At 45.7% G+C, this 22,058-nt stretch overlaps 1 protein-coding gene across 1 annotated transcript in view; it reads left to right on the top strand.

Moving 5' to 3' along the window:
* Window positions 1–21,924, top strand: part of LOC135513098 (solute carrier family 22 member 23-like) — a 70,435-nt gene extending 48,511 nt beyond the window's left edge. The window contains exons 6-10 of the mRNA XM_064935804.1: window positions 10,351–10,453; window positions 15,247–15,473; window positions 15,908–15,940; window positions 18,123–18,246; window positions 19,001–21,924. Of these exons, the coding sequence (XP_064791876.1) occupies window positions 10,351–10,453; window positions 15,247–15,473; window positions 15,908–15,940; window positions 18,123–18,246; window positions 19,001–19,439 (926 nt within the window). The 3' untranslated portion in view covers window positions 19,440–21,924. The remainder of the gene's footprint in view (window positions 1–10,350; window positions 10,454–15,246; window positions 15,474–15,907; window positions 15,941–18,122; window positions 18,247–19,000) is intronic.
* Window positions 21,925–22,058: the final 134 nt, after the last annotated feature.

Below are 22,058 nucleotides of genomic sequence, written 5' to 3'. Positions count from 1 at the left end.
AGAGATGGAGAGACAGAGTAAAAGGAGAGATGGAGAGACAGAGTAAAAGGAGAGACAGAGAGTAAAAGGAGAGATAGAGAGACAGAGAGTAAAAGGAGAGATGGAGAGACAGAGTAAAAGGAGAGACAGAGAGTAAAAGGAGAGATGGAGAGACAGAGAGTAAAAGGAGAGATGGAGAGACAGAGTAAAAGGAAAGACAGAGTAAAAGGAGAGATGGAGAGACAGAGAGTAAAAGGAGAGATGGAGAGACAGAGAGTAAAAGGAGAGATGGAGAGAGAGTAAAAGGAGAGATGGAGAGACAGAGAGTAAAAGGAGAGATGGAGAGACAGAGAGTAAAAGGAGAGATGGAGAGACAGAGAGTAAAAGGAGAGATGGAGAGAGAGAGTAAAAGGAGAGGGAGAGAGAGAGAGTAAAAGGAGAGGTAGAGAGAGAGTAAAAGGAGAGGTAGAGAGAGAGAGTAAAAGGAGAGATGGAGAGACAGAGAGTAAAAGGAGAGGTGGAGACGAGGACAGAGTAAAAGGAGAGATGGAGAGTAAAAGGAGAGACAGAGTAAAAGGGGAGACAGAGAGTAAAAGGAGAGATGGAGAGACAGAGAGTAAAAGGAGAGATGGAGAGACAGAGTAAAAGGAAAGACAGAGTAAAAGGAGAGATGGAGAGACAGAGAGTAAAAGGAGAGGTAGAGAGACAGAGGGGAGAGGTAGAGAGACAGAGAGTAAAAGGAGAGGTAGAGAGGTAGAGAGGGGAGAGGTAGAGAGACAGAGAGTAAAACGAGAGGTAGAGAGACAGAGAGGTGAGAGACAGAGAGGGAGAGGTAGAGAGACAGAGAGGGGAGAGGTAGAGAGACAGAGAATAAAAGGAGAGGTAGAGAGACAGAGAGTAAAAGGAGAGGTAGAGAGACAGAGAGTAAAAGGAGAGGCAGAGAGACAGAGGGGAGAGGTAGAGAGACAAAGAGGGGAGAGGTAGAGAGACAGAGAGGGGAGAGGTAGAGAGACAGAGAGGGGAGAGGTAGAGAGACAGAGAGTAAAAGGAGAGGTAGAGAGACAGAGGGGAGAGGTAGATAGACAGAGAGTAAAACGAGAGGTAGAGAGACAGAGAGGGGAGAGACAGAGAGTAAAAGGAGAGGCAGAGAGACAGAGAGTAAAAGGAGAGGCAGAGAGTCAGAGAGTAAAATGATAGGCAGAGAGTAAAAGGAGAGGCAGAGAGGGGAGGGGTAGAGAGACAGAGAGTAAAAGGAGAGGTAGAGAGACAGAGAGGGGAGAGGTAGAGAGACAGAGAGGGGAGAGGTAGAGACAGAGAGTAAAAGGAGAGGTAGAGAGACAGAGAGTAAAAGGAGAGGCAGAGAGACAGAGAGTAAAATGATAGGCAGAGAGTAAAAGGAGAGGCAGAGAGGGGAGAGGTAGAGAGACAGAGTAAAAGGAGAGGTAGAGAGACAGAGAGGGGAGAGGTAGAGAGACAGAGAGGGGAGAGGTAGAGAGACAGAGAGTAAAAGGAGAGGTAGAGAGACAGAGAGGGGAGAGGTAGAGAGACAGAGAGTAAAAGGAGAGGTAGAGAGACAGAGAGTAAAAGGAGAGGCAGAGAGACAGAGAGGGGAGAGGTAGAGAGACAGAGAGGGGAGAGGTAGAGAGACAGAGAGTAAAACGAGGGATAGAGAGACAGAGAGGGGAGAGGTAGAGAGACAGAGAGGGGAGAGGTAGAGAGACAGAGAGGGAGAGGTAGAGAGACAGAGAGTAAAACGAGGGATAGAGAGACTGAGAGGGGAGAGGTAGAGAGGGGAGAGGAAGAGAGACAGAGAGTAAAAGGAGAGGCAGAGAGGTGGAGAGGAAGAGAGACAGAGAGTAAAAGGAGAGGTAGAGACAGAGAGTAAAAGGAGAGGTAGAGAGACAGAGAGTAAAAGGAGAGGTAGAGAGACAGAGAGTAAAAGGAGAGATGGAGAGACAGAGAGTAAAAGGAGAGGTAGAGAGACAGAGAGTAAAAGGAGAGATGGAGAGACAGAGAGGGAGAAGGTCGAGAGAGAGAGTAAAAGGAGAGGTAGAGAGACAGAGAGTAAAAGGAGAGATGGAGAGACAGAGACTAAAAGGAGAGGTAGAGACACAGAGAGTAAAAGGAGATGAAGAGAGACAGAGAGGGAAGAGGTAGAGACACAGAGAGTAAAAGGAGAGGTAGAGACACAGCGAGTAAAAGGAGAGGTAGAGAGACAGAGAGTAAAAGGAGAGATGGAGAGACAGAGTAAAAAGAGAGACAGAGAGTAATAGGAGAGATGGAGAGACATACTAAAAGGAGAGATAGAGAGACAGAGTAAAAGGAGAGATGGAGAGACAGAGTAAAAGGAGAGACAGAGAGTAAAAGGAGAGATAGAGAGACAGAGAGTAAAAGGAGAGATGGAGAGACAGAGTAAAAGGAGAGACAGAGAGTAAAAGGAGAGATGGAGAGACAGAGAGTAAAAGGAGAGATGGAGAGACAGAGTAAAAGGAAAGACAGAGTAAAAGGAGAGATGGAGAGACAGAGAGTAAAAGGAGAGATGGAGAGACAGAGAGTAAAAGGAGAGATGGAGAGAGAGTAAAAGGAGAGATGGAGAGACAGAGAGTAAAAGGAGAGATGGAGAGACAGAGAGTAAAAGGAGAGATGGAGAGACAGAGAGTAAAAGGAGAGATGGAGAGAGAGAGTAAAAGGAGAGGGAGAGAGACAGAGAGTAAAAGGAGAGGTAGAGAGACAGAGAGTAAAAGGAGAGGCAGAGAGACAGAGAGGGGAGAGGTAGAGAGACAAAGAGGGGAGAGGTAGAGAGACAGAGAGGGGAGAGGTAGAGAGACAGAGAGTAAAAGGAGAGGTAGAGAGACAGAGGGGAGAGGTAGATAGACAGAGAGTAAAACGAGAGGTAGAGAGACAGAGAGGGGAGAGACAGAGAGTAAAAGGAGAGGCAGAGAGACAGAGAGTAAAAGGAGAGGCAGAGAGTAAAAGGAGAGGCAGAGAGTCAGAGAGTAAAATGATAGGCAGAGAGTAAAAGGAGAGGCAGAGAGGGGAGGGGTAGAGAGACAGAGAGTAAAAGGAGAGGTAGAGAGACAGAGAGGGGAGAGGTAGAGAGACAGAGAGGGAGAGGTAGAGACAGAGAGTAAAAGGAGAGGTAGAGAGACAGAGAGTAAAAGGAGAGGCAGAGAGACAGAGAGTAAAATGATAGGCAGAGAGTAAAAGGAGAGGTAGAGAGACAGAGAGTAAAAGGAGAAGCAGAGAGACAGAGTAAAAGGAGAGATGGAGAGACAGAGAGTAAAACGAGAGGTAGAGAGACAGAGAGGGAGAGACAGAGAGGGAGAGGTAGAGAGACAGAGAGTAAAAGGAGAGGTAGAGAGACAGAGAGTAAAAGGAGAGATGGAGAGACAGAGAGTAAAAGGAGAGATGGAGAGACAGAGAGTAAAAGTGGAGGTAGAGAGACAGAGAGTAAAAAGAGAGGCAGAGAGACAGAGGGGAGAGGTAGAGAGACAGAGAGGGGAGAGGTAGAGAGACAGAGAGTAAAAGGAGAGGCAGAGAGGGGAGAGGAAGAGAGAAAGAGTAAAGGTAGAGGTAGAGAGACAGAGTAAAAGTAGAGGTAGAGAGACAGAGAGTAAAAGGAGAGGTAGAGAGACAGAGAGTAAAAGGAGAGGTAGAGAGACAGAGGGGAGAGGTAGAGAGACAGAGAGTAAAAGGAGAGGTAGAGAGACAGAGGGGAGAGGTAGAGAGACAGAGAGTAAAAGGAGAGGTAGAGAGGTAGAGAGGGGAGAGGTAGAGAGACAGAGAGTAAAACGAGAGGTAGAGAGACAGAGAGGTGAGAGACAGAGAGGGAGAGGTAGAGAGACAGAGAGGGGAGAGGTAGAGAGACAGAGAATAAAAGGAGAGGTAGAGAGACAGAGGGGAGAGGTAGAGAGACAGAGAGTAAAAGGAGAGGTAGAGAGGTAGAGAGGGGAGAGGTAGAGAGACAGAGAGTAAAACGAGAGGTAGAGAGACAGAGAGGTGAGAGACAGAGAGGGGAGAGGTAGAGAGACAAAGAGGGAGAGGTAGAGAGACAGAGAGGGGAGAGGTAGAGAGACAGAGAGTAAAAGGAGAGGTAGAGAGACAGAGGGGAGAGGTAGATAGACAGAGAGTAAAACGAGAGGTAGAGAGACAGAGAGGGGAGAGACAGAGAGTAAAAGGAGAGGCAGAGAGACAGAGAGTAAAAGGAGAGGCAGAGAGTCAGAGAGTAAAATGATAGGCAGAGAGTAAAAGGAGAGGCAGAGAGGGGAGGGGTAGAGAGACAGAGAGTAAAAGGAGAGGTAGAGAGACAGAGAGGGGAGAGGTAGAGAGACAGAGAGGGGAGAGGTAGAGACAGAGAGTAAAAGGAGAGGTAGAGAGACAGAGAGTAAAAGGAGAGGCAGAGAGACAGAGAGTAAAATGATAGGCAGAGAGTAAAAGGAGAGGCAGAGAGGGGAGAGGTAGAGAGACAGAGTAAAAGGAGAGGTAGAGAGACAGAGAGGGGAGAGGTAGAGAGACAGAGAGGGGAGAGGTAGAGAGACAGAGAGTAAAAGGAGAGGTAGAGAGACAGAGAGGGGAGAGGTAGAGAGACAGAGAGTTAAAGGAGAGGTAGATAGACAGAGAGTAAAAGGAGAGGCAGAGAGACAGAGAGGGGAGAGGTAGAGAGACAGAGAGGGGAGAGGTAGAGAGACAGAGAGTAAAACGAGGGATAGAGAGACTGAGAGGGGAGAGGTAGAGAGGGGAGAGGAAGAGAGACAGAGAGTAAAAGGAGAGGCAGAGAGGTGGAGAGGAAGAGAGACAGAGAGTAAAAGGAGAGGTAGAGACAGAGAGTAAAAGGAGAGGTAGAGAGACAGAGAGTAAAAGGAGAGGTAGAGAGGTAGAGAGGGGAGAGGTAGAGAGACAGAGAGTAAAACGAGAGGTAGAGAGACAGAGAGGTGAGAGACAGAGAGGGGAGAGGTAGAGAGACAAAGAGGGGAGAGGTAGAGAGACAGAGAGGGGAGAGGTAGAGAGACAGAGAGTAAAAGGAGAGGTAGAGAGACAGAGGGGAGAGGTAGATAGACAGAGAGTAAAACGAGAGGTAGAGAGACAGAGAGGGGAGAGACAGAGAGTAAAAGGAGAGGCAGAGAGACAGAGAGTAAAAGGAGAGGCAGAGAGTCAGAGAGTAAAATGATAGGCAGAGAGTAAAAGGAGAGGCAGAGAGGGGAGGGGTAGAGAGACAGAGAGTAAAAGGAGAGGTAGAGAGACAGAGAGGGGAGAGGTAGAGAGACAGAGAGGGAGAGGTAGAGACAGAGAGTAAAAGGAGAGGTAGAGAGACAGAGAGTAAAAGGAGAGGCAGAGAGACAGAGAGTAAAATGATAGGCAGAGAGTAAAAGGAGAGGCAGAGAGGGGAGAGGTAGAGAGACAGAGTAAAAGGAGAGGTAGAGAGACAGAGAGGGGAGAGGTAGAGAGACAGAGAGGGGAGAGGTAGAGAGACAGAGAGTAAAAGGAGAGGTAGAGAGACAGAGAGGGGAGAGGTAGAGAGACAGAGAGGGGAGAGGTAGAGAGACAGAGAGGGGAGAGGTAGAGAGACAGAGAGTAAAACGAGGGATAGAGAGACTGAGAGGGGAGAGGTAGAGAGGGGAGAGGAAGAGAGACAGAGAGTAAAAGGAGAGGCAGAGAGGTGGAGAGGAAGAGAGACAGAGAGTAAAAGGAGAGGTAGAGACAGAGAGTAAAAGGAGAGGTAGAGAGACAGAGAGTAAAAGGAGAGGTAGAGAGACAGAGAGTAAAAGGAGAGATGGAGAGACAGAGAGTAAAAGGAGAGGTAGAGAGACAGAGAGTAAAAGGAGAGATGGAGAGACAGAGAGGGGAGAAGGTCGAGAGAGAGAGTAAAAAAGGAGAGGTAGAGAGACAGAGAGTAAAAGGAGAGATGGAGAGACAGAGACTAAAAGGAGAGGTAGAGACACAGAGAGTAAAAGGAGATGAAGAGAGACAGAGAGGGAAGAGGTAGAGACACAGAGAGTAAAAGGAGAGGTAGAGACACAGCGAGTAAAAGGAGAGGTAGAGAGACAGAGAGTAAAAGGAGAGATGGAGAGACAGAGTAAAAGGAGAGACAGAGAGTAATAGGAGAGATGGAGAGACATACTAAAAGGAGAGATGGAGAGACAGAGTAAAAGGAGAGATGGAGAGACAGAGTAAAAGGAGAGACAGAGAGTAAAAGGAGAGATAGAGAGACAGAGAGTAAAAGGAGAGATGGAGAGACAGAGTAAAAGGAGAGACAGAGAGTAAAAGGAGAGATGGAGAGACAGAGAGTAAAAGGAGAGATGGAGAGACAGAGTAAAAGGAAAGACAGAGTAAAAGGAGAGATGGAGAGACAGAGAGTAAAAGGAGAGATGGAGAGACAGAGAGTAAAAGGAGAGATGGAGAGAGAGTAAAAGGAGAGATGGAGAGACAGAGAGTAAAAGGAGAGATGGAGAGACAGAGAGTAAAAGGAGAGATGGAGAGACAGAGAGTAAAAGGAGAGATGGAGAGAGAGAGTAAAAGGAGAGGGAGAGAGAGAGAGTAAAAGGAGAGGTAGAGAGAGAGTAAAAGGAGAGGTAGAGAGAGAGAGTAAAAGGAGAGATGGAGAGACAGAGAGTAAAAGGAGAGGTGGAGAGACAGAGTAAAAGGAGAGATGGAGAGTAAAAGGAGAGATGGAGAGACAGAGAGGGAAAGGAGAGGTAGAGACAGAGAGTAAAAGGAGAGGTAGAGACACAGAGAGTAAAAGGAGAGATGGAGAGACAGAGAGTAAAAGGAGAGATAGAGAGACAGAGAGTAAAAGGAGAGATGGAGAGACAGAGTAAAAGGGGAGACAGAGAGTAAAAGGAGAGATGGAGAGACAGAGAGTAAAAGGAGAGATGGAGAGACAGAGTAAAAGGAAAGACAGAGTAAAAGGAGAGATGGAGAGACAGAGAGTAAAAGGAGAGGTAGAGAGACAGAGGGGAGAGGTAGAGAGACAGAGAGTAAAAGGAGAGGTAGAGAGGTAGAGAGGGGAGAGGTAGAGAGACAGAGAGTAAAACGAGAGGTAGAGAGACAGAGAGGTGAGAGACAGAGAGGGGAGAGGTAGAGAGACAGAGAGGGAGAGGTAGAGAGACAGAGAATAAAAGGAGAGGTAGAGAGACAGAGAGTAAAAGGAGAGGTAGAGAGACAGAGAGTAAAAGGAGAGGCAGAGAGACAGAGAGGGGAGAGGTAGAGAGACAAAGAGGGGAGAGGTAGAGAGACAGAGAGGGGAGAGGTAGAGAGACAGAGAGGGAGAGGTAGAGAGACAGAGAGTAAAAGGAGAGGTAGAGAGACAGAGGGGAGAGGTAGATAGACAGAGAGTAAAACGAGAGGTAGAGAGACAGAGAGGGGAGAGACAGAGAGTAAAAGGAGAGGCAGAGAGACAGAGAGTAAAAGGAGAGGCAGAGAGTCAGAGAGTAAAATGATAGGCAGAGAGTAAAAGGAGAGGCAGAGAGGGGAGGGGTAGAGAGACAGAGAGTAAAAGGAGAGGTAGAGAGACAGAGAGGGGAGAGGTAGAGAGACAGAGAGGGGAGAGGTAGAGACAGAGAGTAAAAGGAGAGGTAGAGAGACAGAGAGTAAAAGGAGAGGCAGAGAGACAGAGAGTAAAATGATAGGCAGAGAGTAAAAGGAGAGGCAGAGAGGGGAGAGGTAGAGAGACAGAGTAAAAGGAGAGGTAGAGAGACAGAGAGGGGAGAGGTAGAGAGACAGAGAGGGAGAGGTAGAGAGACAGAGAGTAAAAGGAGAGGTAGAGAGACAGAGAGGGGAGAGGTAGAGAGACAGAGAGTAAAAGGAGAGGTAGATAGACAGAGAGTAAAAGGAGAGGCAGAGAGACAGAGAGGGGAGAGGTAGAGAGACAGAGAGGGGAGAGGTAGAGAGACAGAGAGTAAAACGAGGGATAGAGAGACAGAGAGGGGAGAGGTAGAGAGACAGAGAGGGGAGAGGTAGAGAGACAGAGAGGGGAGAGGTAGAGAGACAGAGAGTAAAACGAGGGATAGAGAGACTGAGAGGGGAGAGGTAGAGAGGGGAGAGGAAGAGAGACAGAGAGTAAAAGGAGAGGCAGAGAGGTGGAGAGGAAGAGAGACAGAGAGTAAAAGGAGAGGTAGAGACAGAGAGTAAAAGGAGAGGTAGAGAGACAGAGAGTAAAAGGAGAGGTAGAGAGACAGAGAGTAAAAGGAGAGATGGAGAGACAGAGAGTAAAAGGAGAGGTAGAGAGACAGAGAGTAAAAGGAGAGATGGAGAGACAGAGAGGGGAGAAGGTCGAGAGAGAGAGTAAAAGGAGAGGTAGAGAGACAGAGAGTAAAAGGAGAGATGGAGAGACAGAGACTAAAAGGAGAGGTAGAGACACAGAGAGTAAAAGGAGATGAAGAGAGACAGAGATGGAAGAGGTAGAGACACAGAGAGTAAAAGGAGAGGTAGAGACACAGCGAGTAAAAGGAGAGGTAGAGAGACAGAGAGTAAAAGGAGAGATGGAGAGACAGAGTAAAAGGAGAGACAGAGAGTAATAGGAGAGATGGAGAGACATACTAAAAGGAGAGATGGAGAGACAGAGTAAAAGGAGAGATGGAGAGACAGAGTAAAAGGAGAGACAGAGAGTAAAAGGAGAGATAGAGAGACAGAGAGTAAAAGGAGAGATGGAGAGACAGAGTAAAAGGAGAGACAGAGAGTAAAAGGAGAGATGGAGAGACAGAGAGTAAAAGGAGAGATGGAGAGACAGAGTAAAAGGAAAGACAGAGTAAAAGGAGAGATGGAGAGACAGAGAGTAAAAGGAGAGATGGAGAGACAGAGAGTAAAAGGAGAGATGGAGAGAGAGTAAAAGGAGAGATGGAGAGACAGAGAGTAAAAGGAGAGATGGAGAGACAGAGAGTAAAAGGAGAGATGGAGAGACAGAGAGTAAAAGGAGAGATGGAGAGAGAGAGTAAAAGGAGAGGGAGAGAGAGAGAGTAAAAGGAGAGGTAGAGAGAGAGTAAAAGGAGAGGTAGAGAGAGAGGGTAAAAGGAGAGATGGAGAGACAGAGAGTAAAAGGAGAGGTGGAGAGACAGAGTAAAAGGAGAGATGGAGAGTAAAAGGAGAGATGGAGAGACAGAGAGGGAAAGGAGAGGTAGAGACAGAGAGTAAAAGGAGAGGTAGAGAGACAGAGAGTAAAAGGAGAGATGGAGAGACAGAGTAAAAAGAGAGACAGAGAGTAAAAGGAGAGATGGAGAGACAGAGTAAAAGGAGAGACAGAGAGTAATAGGAGAGATGGAGAGACAGAGAGTAAAAAGGAGAGATGGAGAGACATACTAAAAGGAGAGGTAGAGAGACAGAGTAAAAGGAGAGATGGAGAGACAGAGAGTGAAAATGAGAGATAGAGAGTAAAAGGAGAGGTGGAGAGACAGAGTAAAAGGAGAGATGGAGAGACAGAGAGTAAAAGGAGAGATGGAGAGAGAGAGTAAAAGGAGAGGGAGAGAGAGAGAGTAAAAGGAGAGGTAGAGAGAGAGTAAAAGGAGAGGTAGAGAGAGAGAGTAAAAGGAGAGATGGAGAGACAGAGAGGGAAAATGAGAGATAGAGAGTAAAAGGAGAGGTGGAGAGACAGAGTAAAAGGAGAGATGGAGAGTAAAAGGAGAGATGGAGAGACAGAGAGGGAAAGGAGAGGTAGAGACAGAGAGTAAAAGGAGAGGTAGAGACACAGAGAGTAAAAGGAGAGATGGAGAGACAGAGTAAAAGGAGAGGTAGAGACTCAGAGAGTAAAAGGAGAGATGGAGGTAGAGAGACAGAGAGGGAAAAGACACTGCATGTTAAAATAACTGTGTTCTGTCCATGGCCACTACACAGATCCCTGGTTTGCAGCTGATCGTGCAGTATATACATATGGGAAGTCTCACGTAGAGTCAACAACAACACACCATTGTCTATTGCATGTACACGGATCACATTGTTGTTATAAACATGATTTCAGTGATGAAATGTGTCTGCCATGGATTCAGTCAGTCAGACACTGTCAAACACACACACACTCACACACACACACACACACACACACACACACACACACACACACACACACACACACACACACACACACACACACACACACACACACACACACTCGTTCATTTTTATGCGTGCAACTGCAGGGATTTAGTTTCATATGATGAAATATATCTGCAAGGCTTGATGCCAGACACACCCACTCTCCACAAGAAATGAGTTTAACGCAGGGAGCAGATTAATACAGCTGGATCAGATCACACACATCAACCCACAGAAGATCATAACTGTATAATCTGTGTGGTGTGGATGCTGGCTCCATGTATGTGCGTGCGTGTGTGTTGTTTCCTTGCCATTGTAAAGGTCTCACACTGTGTTCTATCTCACCATCAGAGCTGGAGCAGGAGCTGCATAAGAAGCCAAAGAGGACCTGCATCGTCAAGATGACCAGCACCAGAAACCTGTGGAAGAACATCGTCGTGCTCTGTGTCAACTCGTAAGTCTGTCTGTGTGTGTGTGTGTGTGTGTGTGTGTGTGTGTGTGTGTGTGTGTGTGTGTGTGTGTGCACTTCTGTGTGTAATTGTATCGAAGGCAGTGGGTAATGTGCCAAACAGAGCATGAATTTCATATGAGTTAGGTTTCCCATTGAGAAATGGTACATTGGCCGCCCGGGCGACGCAGTGGTTAAGGGGGCTGTACTGCAGCGCCAGCTGTGCCACCAGAGACTCTGGGTTCGCGCCCAGGCTCTGTCGTAACCGACCGGGAGGTCCGTGGGGCGATGCACAATTGGCTTAGAGTCATCCGGGTTAGGGAGGGTTTGCCAGTAGGGATGTCCTTGTCTCATCGCGCACCAGCGACTCCTGCGGCGGGCCGGGCGCAGTGCACGCTGTCCAAGGTTTCCAGGTGCACAGTGTTTCCTCCGACACATTGGTGTGGCTGGCTTCCGGGTCTGGATGCGCGCTGTGTTAAGAAGCAGTGCGGCTTGGTTGGGTTGTGTATCGGAGGATGTTTCTCCCGAGCTCGTACGGGAGTTGTAGTGATGAGGCAAGATAGTAGCTACTAAAACAATTGGATACCACGAAATTGGGGAGAAAAACGGGGTAAAGTTTAAAAAAAATAACAATAAATAAAATAGTCATTGTGGCTATGAAAAGGCTGTTTGTGGCTATGACAAGGCTGTTTGCTGGTACACTTTGTGGCTATGACAAGGCTGTTTGCCGGTATAGTTTGTGGCTTTGACAAGGCTTTTGTGGCTATGACAAGGCTGTTTGTGGCTCTGACAAGGCTGTTTGCCGATATAGTTTGTGGCTCTGACAAGGCTGTTTGTCGGTATAGTTTGTGGCTATGACAAGGCTGTTTGTCGGTATAGTTTGTGGCTATGACAAGGCTGTTTGTCGGTATAGTTTGTGGTTATGACAAGGCTGTTTGTGGCTATGACAAGGCTGTTTGTGGCTATGACAAGGCTGTTTGCCGGTATAGTTTGTGGTTATGACAAGGCTGTTTGTCGGTATAGTTTGTGGCTATGACAAGGCTGTTTGTCGGTATAGTTCGTGGCTATGACAAGGCTGTGTGTCGGTATAGTTAGTGGCTATGACAAGGCTGTTTGTCGGTATAGTTTGTGGCTATGACAAGGCTGTTTGCCGGTATAGTTTGTGGCTATGACAAGGCTGTTTGCCGGTATAGTTTGTGGCTATGACAAGGCTGTTTGTCGGTATAGTTTGTGGCTATGACAAGGCTGTTTGTCGGTATAGTTTGTGGCTATGACAAGGCTGTTTGCCTATGACAAGGCTATAGTTTGTGGCTATGACAAGGCTGTTTGCCGGTATAGTTTGTGGCTATGACAAGGCTGTTTGCCGGTATAGTTTGTGGCTTTGACAAGGCTGTTTGCTGGTACACTTTGTGGCTATGACAAGGCTGTTTGCCGGTATAGTTTGTGGCTATGACAAGGCTGTTTGCCGGTACACTTTGTGGCTATGACAAGGCTGTTTGTCGGTATAGTTTGTGGCTATGACAAGGCTGTTTGTCGGTATAGTTTGTGGCTATGACAAGGCTGTTTGTCGGTATAGTTTGTGGCTATGACAAGGCTGTTTGCCGGTATAGTTTGTGGCTATGACAAGGCTGTTTGTCGGTATAGTTTGTGGCTATGACAAGGCTGTTTGTCGGTATAGTTTGTGGCTATGACAAGGCTGTTTGCCGGTATAGTTTGTGGCTATGACAAGGCTGTTTGCTGGTACACTTTGTGGCTATGACAAGGCTGTTTGCCGGTATAGTTTGTGGCTTTGACAAGGCTGTTTCCTGGTACACTTTGTGGCTATGACAAGGCTGTTTGCCGGTATAGTTTGTGGTTATGACAAGGCTGTTTGTGGCTATGACAAGGCTGTTTGTGGCTATGACAAGGCTGTTTGTGGCTATGACAAGGCTGTTTGTCGGTATAGTTTGTGGCTATGACAAGGCTGTTTGTCGGTATAGTTTGTGGCTATGACAAGGCTGTGTGTCGGTATAGTTAGTGGCTATGACAAGGCTGTGTGTCGGTATAGTTAGTGGCTATGACAAGGCTGTTTGTCGGTATAGTTTGTGGCTATGACAAGGCTGTTTGCCGGTATAGTTTGTGGCTATGACAAGGCTGTTTGTGGTCGGTATAGTTTGTGGCTATGACAAGGCTGTTTGTCGGTATAGTTTGTGGCTATGACAAGGCTGTTTGTCGGTATAGTTTGTGGCTATGACAAGGCTGTTTGCCGGTATAGTTTGTGGCTATGACAAGGCTGTTTGCCGGTATAGTTTGTGGCTATGACAAGGCTGTTTGCCGGTATAGTTTGTGGCTATGACAAGGCTGTTTGCCGGTATAGTTTGTGGCTATGACAAGGCTGTATGCTGGTACAATTTGTGGCTATGACAAGGCTGTTTGTCGGTATAGTTTGTGGCTATGACAAGGCTGTTTGCCGGTACACTTTGTGGCTATGACAAGGCTGTTTGTGGCTATGACAAGGCTGTTTGCCGGTATAGTTAGTGGCTATGACAAGGCTGTTTGCGGTATGGCTATGACAAGGCTGTTTGTCGGTATAGTTTGTGGCTATGACAAGGCTGTTTGCCGGTATAGTTTGTGGCTATGACAAGGCTGTTTGTCGGTATAGTTTGTGGCTATGACAAGGCTGTTTGTCGGTATAGTTTGTGGCTATGACAAGGCTGTTTGCCGGTATAGTTTGTGGCTATGACAAGGCTGTTTGTCGGTATAGTTTGTGGCTATGACAAGGCTGTTTGCCGGTATAGTTTGTGGCTATGACAAGGCTGTTTGCCGGTATAGTTTGTGGCTATGACAAGGCTGTTTGCCGGTATAGTTTGTGGCTATGACAAGGCTGTTTGCTGGTACACTTTGTGGCTATGACAAGGCTGTTTGCCGGTATAGTTTGTGGCTATGACAAGGCTGTTTGCCGGTACACTTTGTGGCTATGACAAGGCTGTTTGTCGGTATAGTTTGTGGCTATGACAAGGCTGTTTGTCGGTATAGTTTGTGGCTATGACAAGGCTGTTTGTCGGTATAGTTTGTGGCTATGACAAGGCTGTTTGCCGGTATAGTTTGTGGCTATGACAAGGCTGTTTGCTGGTACACTTTGTGGCTATGACAAGGCTGTTTGCCGGTATAGTTTGTGGCTATGACAAGGCTGTTTGCCGGTATAGTTTGTGGCTATGACAAGGCTGTTTGCCGGTATAGTTTGTGGCTATGACAAGGCTGTTTGCCGGTATAGTTTGTGGTTATGACAAGGCTGTTTGCCGGTATATTTTGTGGTTATGACAAGGCTGTTTGTGGCTATGACAAGGCTGTTTGTGGCTATGACAAGGCTGTTTGTCGGTATAGTTTGTGGCTATGACAAGGCTGTTTGTCGGTATAGTTTGTGGCTATGACAAGGCTGTGTGTCGGTATAGTTAGTGGCTATGACAAGGCTGTGTGTCGGTATAGTTAGTGGCTATGACAAGGCTGTTTGTCGGTATAGTTTGTGGCTATGACAAGGCTGTTTGCCGGTATAGTTTGTGGCTATGACAAGGCTGTTTGCCGGTATAGTTTGTGGCTATGACAAGGCTGTTTGCCGGTATAGTTTGTGGCTATGACAAGGCTGTTTGCCGGTACAATTTGTGGCTATGACAAGGCTGTTTGCCGGTATAGTTTGTGGCTATGACAAGGCTGTTTGCCGGTACACTTTGTGGCTATGACAAGGCTGTTTGTCGGTATAGTTTGTGGCTATGACAAGGCTGTTTGTGGCTATGACAAGGCTGTTTGCCGGTATAGTTAGTGGCTATGACAAGGCTGTTTGTCGGTATAGTTTGTGGCTATGACAAGGCTGTTTGCCGGTATAGTTTGTGGCTATGACAAGGCTGTTTGCCGGTATAGTTTGTGGCTATGACAAGGCTGTTTGCCGGTATAGTTTGTGGCTATGACAAGGCTGTTTGCCGGTATAGTTTGTGGCTTTGACAAGGCTGTTTGCTGGTACACTTTGTGGCTATGACAAGGCTGTTTGCCGGTATAGTTTGTGGCTATGAAAAGGCTGTTTGCCGGTACACTTTGCGGCTATGACAAGGCTGTTTGCTGGTACACTTTGTGGCTATGACAAGGCTGTTTGTCGTTATAGTTAGTGGCTATGACAAGGCTGTTTGCCGGTATAGTTTGTGGCTATGACAAGGCTTTTTGTCGGTATAGTTTGTGGCTATGACAAGGCTGTTTGTCGGTATAGTTTGTGGCTATGACAAGGCTGTTTGCTGGTACAGTTTGTGGCTGTGACAAGGCTGTGTGTGTGTGTGTGTGTTTGTGTGTGTAACTGGTGGGATCCAGCTCACCTAGACCAGGAGAGAATACCCTTCTGCCAGAGAGTCCAGCTCACCTAGACCAGGAGAGAATACCCTTCTGCCAGAGAGTCCAACTCACCTAGACCAGGAGAGAATACCCTTCTGCCAGAGAGTCCAACTCACCTGGACCAGGAGAGAATACCCTTCTGCCAGAGAGTCCAACTCACCTAGACCAGGAGAGAATACCCTTCTGCCAGAGAGTCCAATTCACCTAGACCAGGAGAGAATACCTTTCTGCCAGAGAGTCCAACTCACCTGGACCAGGAGAGAATACCCTTCTGCCAGAGACTCCAACTCACCTAGACCAGGAGAGAATACCCTTCTGCCAGAGAGTCCAATTCACCTAGACCAGGAGAGAATACCTTTCTGCCAGAGAGTCCAATTCACCTAGACCAGGAGAGAATACCTTTCTGCCAGAGAGTCCAACTCACCTACATATCTCTCTTTCCTCAGGTTGACTGGGTACGGTATCCACCACTGTTTTGCCCGCAGTATGATGGACCCGGAGGCTCCTGTGTCGGCCATGTTTCACGCTGACTACTACACTATGGCTGGCATCGCCGTAGCGACGTGCCTGGCGCTGTGCCCGGCCGTGGCATTCATGGGTCGTCGGGGCGGCCTGCTCACCTTCATGATCATCACCGCCCTGGCATCACTGTTGCAGCTGGGTCTGCTCAACTGTGAGTTGGAGACACACACACAAATGAAACACAGATATATACATCTTATCTCTATGAAATAAACATTTAGGTCAACCTTCAGTTTATGAAAGCCCATGTTTTGTCAGATGTTTTAACAAGTGACCAATGCAGGCATCCCCCTCATAATTCTTCATTCAAAAATAGCTCTTTACATGGGTAAACACAAAGCAAAATCATCCCATTATAATTTGAATTTGTCATAGACAAGTGTCATACTCAGATAATGGACTTACAGTGCTTCAGAGAAGTCATTACTCGGAGAATGTCACTTTCTGCATCATTACCTCTGTTCTTCAGTCATTATATCAGATCAACAGTATCTGTTAGACAAATAATGAGCACTTCTAATGGCTATGCTCATGCTAATTTTCTCTATTTTTATTCCCCCTTCCCTGGCCTTTGTTTGAATATAGTGATTGGCAAGTACAGCCTTCGCCATGACACAGGTACAGTTTGACTTTATACAATCATACTGATTGGAAGAATGCACTCATTGGTTCCAGGTATAACCCTTTAGGTTCTAGGTTAAGCCCTTTAGGTTCCAGATATAACCCTTTAGGTTCCAGGTATAAGCCTTTAGGTTCCAGGTATAACCCTTTAGGTTCCAGGTATAACCCTTTAGGTTCCAGGTATAACCCTTTAGGTTCCAGGTATAACCCTTTAGGTTCCAAGTTAAACCCTTTAGGTTCCAGATTTAACCCTTTAGGTTCTAGGTTAAAGCCTTAAGGTTCCAGGTATAACCCTTTAGGTTCCATGTTAAACCCATTAGGTTCCATTTTAAACCCTTTAGTTTCCATGTATAACCCTTTAGTTTCCATGTATAACCCTTTAGGTTCCAGGGTAAACCCTTTAGGTTCCAGGGTGAACCCTTTAGGTTCCAGGTATAACCCTTTAGGTTCTAGGTTAAACCCATGAGGTTCCATGTTAAACCCTTTAGGTTCCAGGTTAAACCCTTTAGGTTCCAGGTATAACCCTTTAGGTTCCAGGTTAAACCATTTAGGTTCCAGGTATAACCCTTTAGGTTCCAGGTTAAACCCTTTAGGTTCCAGTTTTAACCCTTTAGGTTCTAGGTTAAACCCTTTAGGTTCTAGGTTAAAGCCTTAAGGTTCCAGGTATAACCCTTTAGGTTCCAGGTTAAACCCATTAGGTTCCATGTTAAACCCTTTAGGTTCGAGGTATAACCCTTTAGTTTCCATGTATAACCCTTTAGGTTCCAAGGTAAACCCTTTAGGTTCCAGGTATAACCCTTTAGTTTCCATGTATAACCCTTTAGGTTCCAAGGTAAACCCTTTAGGTTCCAGGTATAACCCTTTAGGTTCCAGGTTAAACCCTTTAGGTTCTAGGTATAACCCTTTAGGTTCCAGTTTTAACCCTTTAGGTTCTAGGTTAAACCCTTTAGGTTCCATGTTAAACCCTTTAGGTTCCAGGTATAACCCTTTAGTTTCCATGTATAACCCTTTAGGTTCCAGGGTAAACCCTTTAGGTTCCAGGTATAACCCTTTAGGTTCCAGGTTAAACCCTTTAGGTTCTAGGTATAACCCTTTAGGTTCCAGTTTTAACCCTTTAGGTTCTAGGTTAAAGCCTTAAGGTTCCAGGTTAAACCCTTTAGGTTCCATGTTAAACCCTTTAGGTTCCAGGTATAACCCTTTAGTTTCCATGTATAACCCGTTAGGTTCCAGGGTAAACCCTTTAGGTTCCAGGTATAACCCTTTAGGTTCCAGGGTAAACCCTTTAGGTTCCAGGGTAAACCCTTTAGGTTCCAGGGTAAACCCTTTAGGTTCCAGGGTAAACCCTTTAGGTTCCAGGTATAACCCTTTAGGTTCCAGGTTAGACCCTTTAGGTTCCAGTTTGAACCCTTTAGGTTCTAGGTTAAAGCCTTTAGGTTCCAGGTATAACCCTTTAGGTTCCAGGTTAAACACATTAGGTTCCATGTTAAACCCTTTAAGTTCCAGGTATAACCCTTTGGTTTCCAGGTATAACCCTTTAGGTTCCAGGTTAAACCCTTTAGGTTCTAGGTTAAAGCCTTTAGGTAAACCCTTTAGGTTCCAGTTTAACCCTTTAGGTTCTAGGTTAAAGCCTTTAGGTTCCAGGTATAACCCTTTGGGTTCCAGGTTAAACCCATTAGGTTCCATGTTAAACCCTTTAGGTTCCAGGTATAACCCTTTAGGTTCCAGGGTAAACCCGTTGGGACAATAACTGAAAGGTTGCTAGATTGAATCCCCGAGCAGACAAGGTAAAAATCTGTCTTTCTGCCCCTGAACAAAGCTGTTAACACACTGTTCCTAGGCTGTCATTGTAAATATGAATTAGTTCTTAACTGACTTGCCTAGTTAAATAAAGGTTAAAAAAGGGGGGTTCTACCTGGAACCAAAAAGGGTTGACCTATTGGGACAACCAAATAACTGTTTTTGGAACCATTTTTCTAAGAGTATATGCCGGTCAGGTGCTCTACAGGACAGCCTCAGGCTCCATCTGTTGATTTTGTGTTGTAGAATATACAAAACAGTCTTTAAATAAAATGAATGGCTAGTCAGTACACCACTGTGTTTGGTTTTTATTAAGTGAAATGTTTATACTTATGATGTATGTGTCTTACCTCCTCTCGTGTCCCTCCTCTTGTATGGTTAGTTCTGAGGGACACGCTAAACAGGAAGTTCTCTGTGGCATTCTCCATCATTGGAATGTTCTCCTCTCATGCCGTCAGCACCCTCAGCATCTTCTTCTGCGCTGAGATCACTCCCACCGTCATCAGGTAACACACACACACCTATGTATGGTCTGACTGCACCCACACACACCTAGTTATTTGATTCCTATAACTACACACTACAGGTGGTTGGTGGCACCTTAATTGGGAGGACGGGCTTGTGGTAATGGCTGGAGCGGAACATGTGGAGAGGTATCAACAACAACATCAAACACATGGACACCATTCCATTCGCCCCTTCCAGCCATTATGAGCCATCCTCCCCTCAGCAGCCTCCACTGCTACTCACCAAGTTTTAGGTTTGAGTGGCCTACTAGCGCCATCTTTTGGTGTAGTCTGTATGTGTCATATAAATGCAATTTGACAGAGACTGCTGTTCTAGAATGGAGATCAGGGAAGGGCAACTGGCGGCCCACAGATCAATTTCACAAGAACAACAAATATATGGATTTAGGTTTTTGGGGGGGGGGGGTGACGACTCCGTCGGGGTCTCAACTTACTGTTGAGAGTCAGAATAATAAAATACACAAGGTGCAATTTTGAAAATTGATTGTGCATCAGCAGTTACTCAATTAGCTCATGTCAGCAATTTTTTTTAAATAGATTGGTAGTAGTCTAGCGGCCCGCTATCAACACTTGTAGTAAGCATGGTCGAATTACTGACCGGGGTGGGCCCATTGCTCATCGGTTATCATATTAAAAACTGCAAACGTTTACCTCCCCTCTATAGTAAACTATGTAGAATTGCAGGAAATGAAGTGTAAAACTGACTCTCCCTCTGTGTCCCTTCCTCCCCCAGGGGTGGTGGTCTGGGCCTGGTCCTGGCCAGTGCTGGCTTCGGCATGCTGACAGCCCCCATCATGGAGCTCCACAACCAGAAGGGCTACTTCCTGCATCACATGATCTTCGCTGCCTGCACCCTGCTGTGCATCATCTGTCTCCTACTGCTGCCCGAGCCGCGCAACCAGCCCCTGCCAGAGAGCCTCGCGGACGGGGAGAGCTACACCCGCCAGCCCCTCCTCACCCACCGGCCTGGAGAGCAGCACCTCCTTCTCACCAAGCCTGGGGATAGGGACTTATACTCCCGGGTCCACGACACGCCGCGGCATCTTACGGCCACCGGGGGCGCCACAGCAGCAGCGGCTACTGCTCTTGCAGCAGTGCCGACATTGTATGTTACCGGAGGTGGGGTGATCAGTAATATTATGGTGTCAAATGGGGTGGGAGGGTCGTCGTAGCAGCAGACACACACTCCTCTCTGACACACACAGACAGAGGATAGGACGAGACTGTGCTGTAGGGATGGCAGGGACTGTCCCACTCCTGGTCACTGTCATGACTGGCCTGGTCTGATGTGATCATGCAGTCAGGAGAACATGGAATAATTCCGCTTGTCAGATTCTTCCATGAGGACTCTTTCATTTTAAAACATTCCCATTCTGGTGGGTTTAATGGTTTAATCCCTCATTAGACTCATGATGCGTTCTCTCCACGTTGTGTTAGTCTGAAAGGGGAAAATCGAGCTTCCCCAATCATGGACATCCAAGATTTGGACAAAAGAAAAAACTAATTACTATTCAGATGCCCCAGGAGGGCATCAATGGTTGGATTTAAATGGGTCGTAATGGAATATGGTGATGGGTTAGCCTGTAGAGTAGTGATTCACTGTGTCCTGAATGTCACCACATTCCCTATATAGTGTACTGCTTTTGACCAGGGCCTGCATAGTGCACTACTCATGACCCGAGGCCTATCTATAGGGAATAGGGTACTATTTTGGACACTCAATATGATTTAGTAAGACTTTGAGGGCCTGCAATAGAACAGGATCTTGGAACAAAATATGGGAAAGTATGTCTTTACAATGAACTGAAACTCATTACAATGACTTACATGCATTAGTGCCCATAGGATAGTTGTTGCCAAGGGTTGTCAGTGTGTAGAATGAGCAGCATGGATCCATGCTGAGGAGGGATGTCATGGTGTCTGTAAGTTATCAGCAGAGTAGTGTACTCAAACCGCATAGAGACAAATGTATAGAGCAGACACTGTATTCTATATTTCATTTGAAACGTCATGGCTTTCAACAGTGATGTGTGCTCTATGCATTTCATTTCCCTCGACTTGTTTTTTTTTGCACTAAAATTCAAAGTTAAATCAAATGTAATAAAATATTTGTCAGCCAACTTGTTTTAGGTGAAACTGCTGCGCTCTACATGGAATAAAAGGGTAGGCCTATATACTGTTGTCTCCTTGATGGGTTTATTTAGGAATTTGTGCCTCCCACCCCGTCAAAAGTCCAAGTTGGCACTTTATGGTTAGTAGGAGTGGAATCACTATGATGACTTTAGAAAACAGAGTATTGCTTCCCCCATTTAATGTTGGTGAATGATGGTTGTCAACACAATGCTATTTGAGTGACAGTCGGAAACCTAAAAACTGTGATGGAAAAGGATTTGAACTTGACATTTTCATGGTGTTTTTATTTCCGTATTCTATGGTGTTGAGTGGACAATACTAGTTAGTTACTAGTATGTGCAGAATATGTCCCAAATAGCACCCTATTTACTACATAGTGCACTACTTGGAATAGGGTACAATTTGAGATTGAGCCTGTCTCCACTATGAAACATATGTTTCTGAATGGCTTTATCATGATGGTTCTTTTGTTTAAAAAATCAAATTCAAATGGGACAGGCTACTTTGAAAGAATCATTCAGTAATTCAGTATTTATTTTTGTCATGTTGCCAAGGGCATTCTTGTTGCTTGAAATACCTTTAATTGACCTAATTCTGACCTTTCCTGTCCCTGTTCTCAACACTGTGGTAAATAATGTTAGTATATTGGTGTTTTTAGGACTTGTTTCAACCCGTCTCTTTAGCACGGTTAAATAATGGCTGGCCATGCCACAAAGCACAATGTCTATCGGGGTTTTGAAATGGTTAGTGTCTAGTTTATTAGGTTAGTACAATAGTGTGATCTAGTTCGAACAGCTGTGACTTACAGGGTATGTTTGTATACAAACTCTACTCTAGCATACACATTATTAATACACACTTTACATTGGTGACCTCAGGTGATTTTATTTGGCTCCCCAAGTTTTATGAAAAGACCGTAAGAAACACCAGCAAATCAGCTCCAACTGATTTTAATTTTAGAAGTCTGTTCCAAAGTATTCCCACGCATAAGAGATATGTGACCGTATACAAATGTAAACAAGGTTTGAAATTATTTGGGCTTCTTTCAGTCAATTTGCAGTCTACAAATTATTTTTAAGTATGACCTGGCCCCCCCTGACCATCCACTAAACCAAAATAAATCAGCCGCTGCTGAATCTAGTTAATGATCCCTGATGTATGGACTATCATATCTCATGTACTAGGCACATCAATTATTTTCATAGGACAATGTCACACAATGTACATAGAGGACCTTAAAGGCCAAGTATACTCTATACATTTCTACCATGAACCATAGTTGATGCAAATGGCACATATTTTGACGGTGGACACCTTGTATTGTTTATTTGGTAGTTTGTAAATGTTTATCAATGAAATATTGTGGTAAAATAAATGAAATTCCATGAGTGATTGTCAACCACTAATATTTTCTAAATGTTTTTTTTTATATGATGCACTTGTACATATTAAAACCATAAATGTTGTTTTGATAATAAACCACTTAATGTATTGTTTGTCAATAAATGAACACTATCGAGGTGATACATGTGATGTCTGTAAGTCTAGGTGGGCAGTGGGAACAGGAAATGTTGTGTGTCTGCACCCTCTAAACAGAGACAGTCTCTGGTTAGATCTCAAGCAAGTGCTAAAACAGCAAGTGACAAACAGTCTAGACA

Source organism: Oncorhynchus masou, chromosome 24 (genome assembly GCF_036934945.1).
Source record: "Oncorhynchus masou masou isolate Uvic2021 chromosome 24, UVic_Omas_1.1, whole genome shotgun sequence".
NCBI lineage: Eukaryota > Metazoa > Chordata > Actinopteri > Salmoniformes > Salmonidae > Oncorhynchus > Oncorhynchus masou.
The sequence above is the reverse complement of the archived record's forward strand: the minus strand, read 5'-3'. Positions and strand labels throughout refer to the sequence as shown.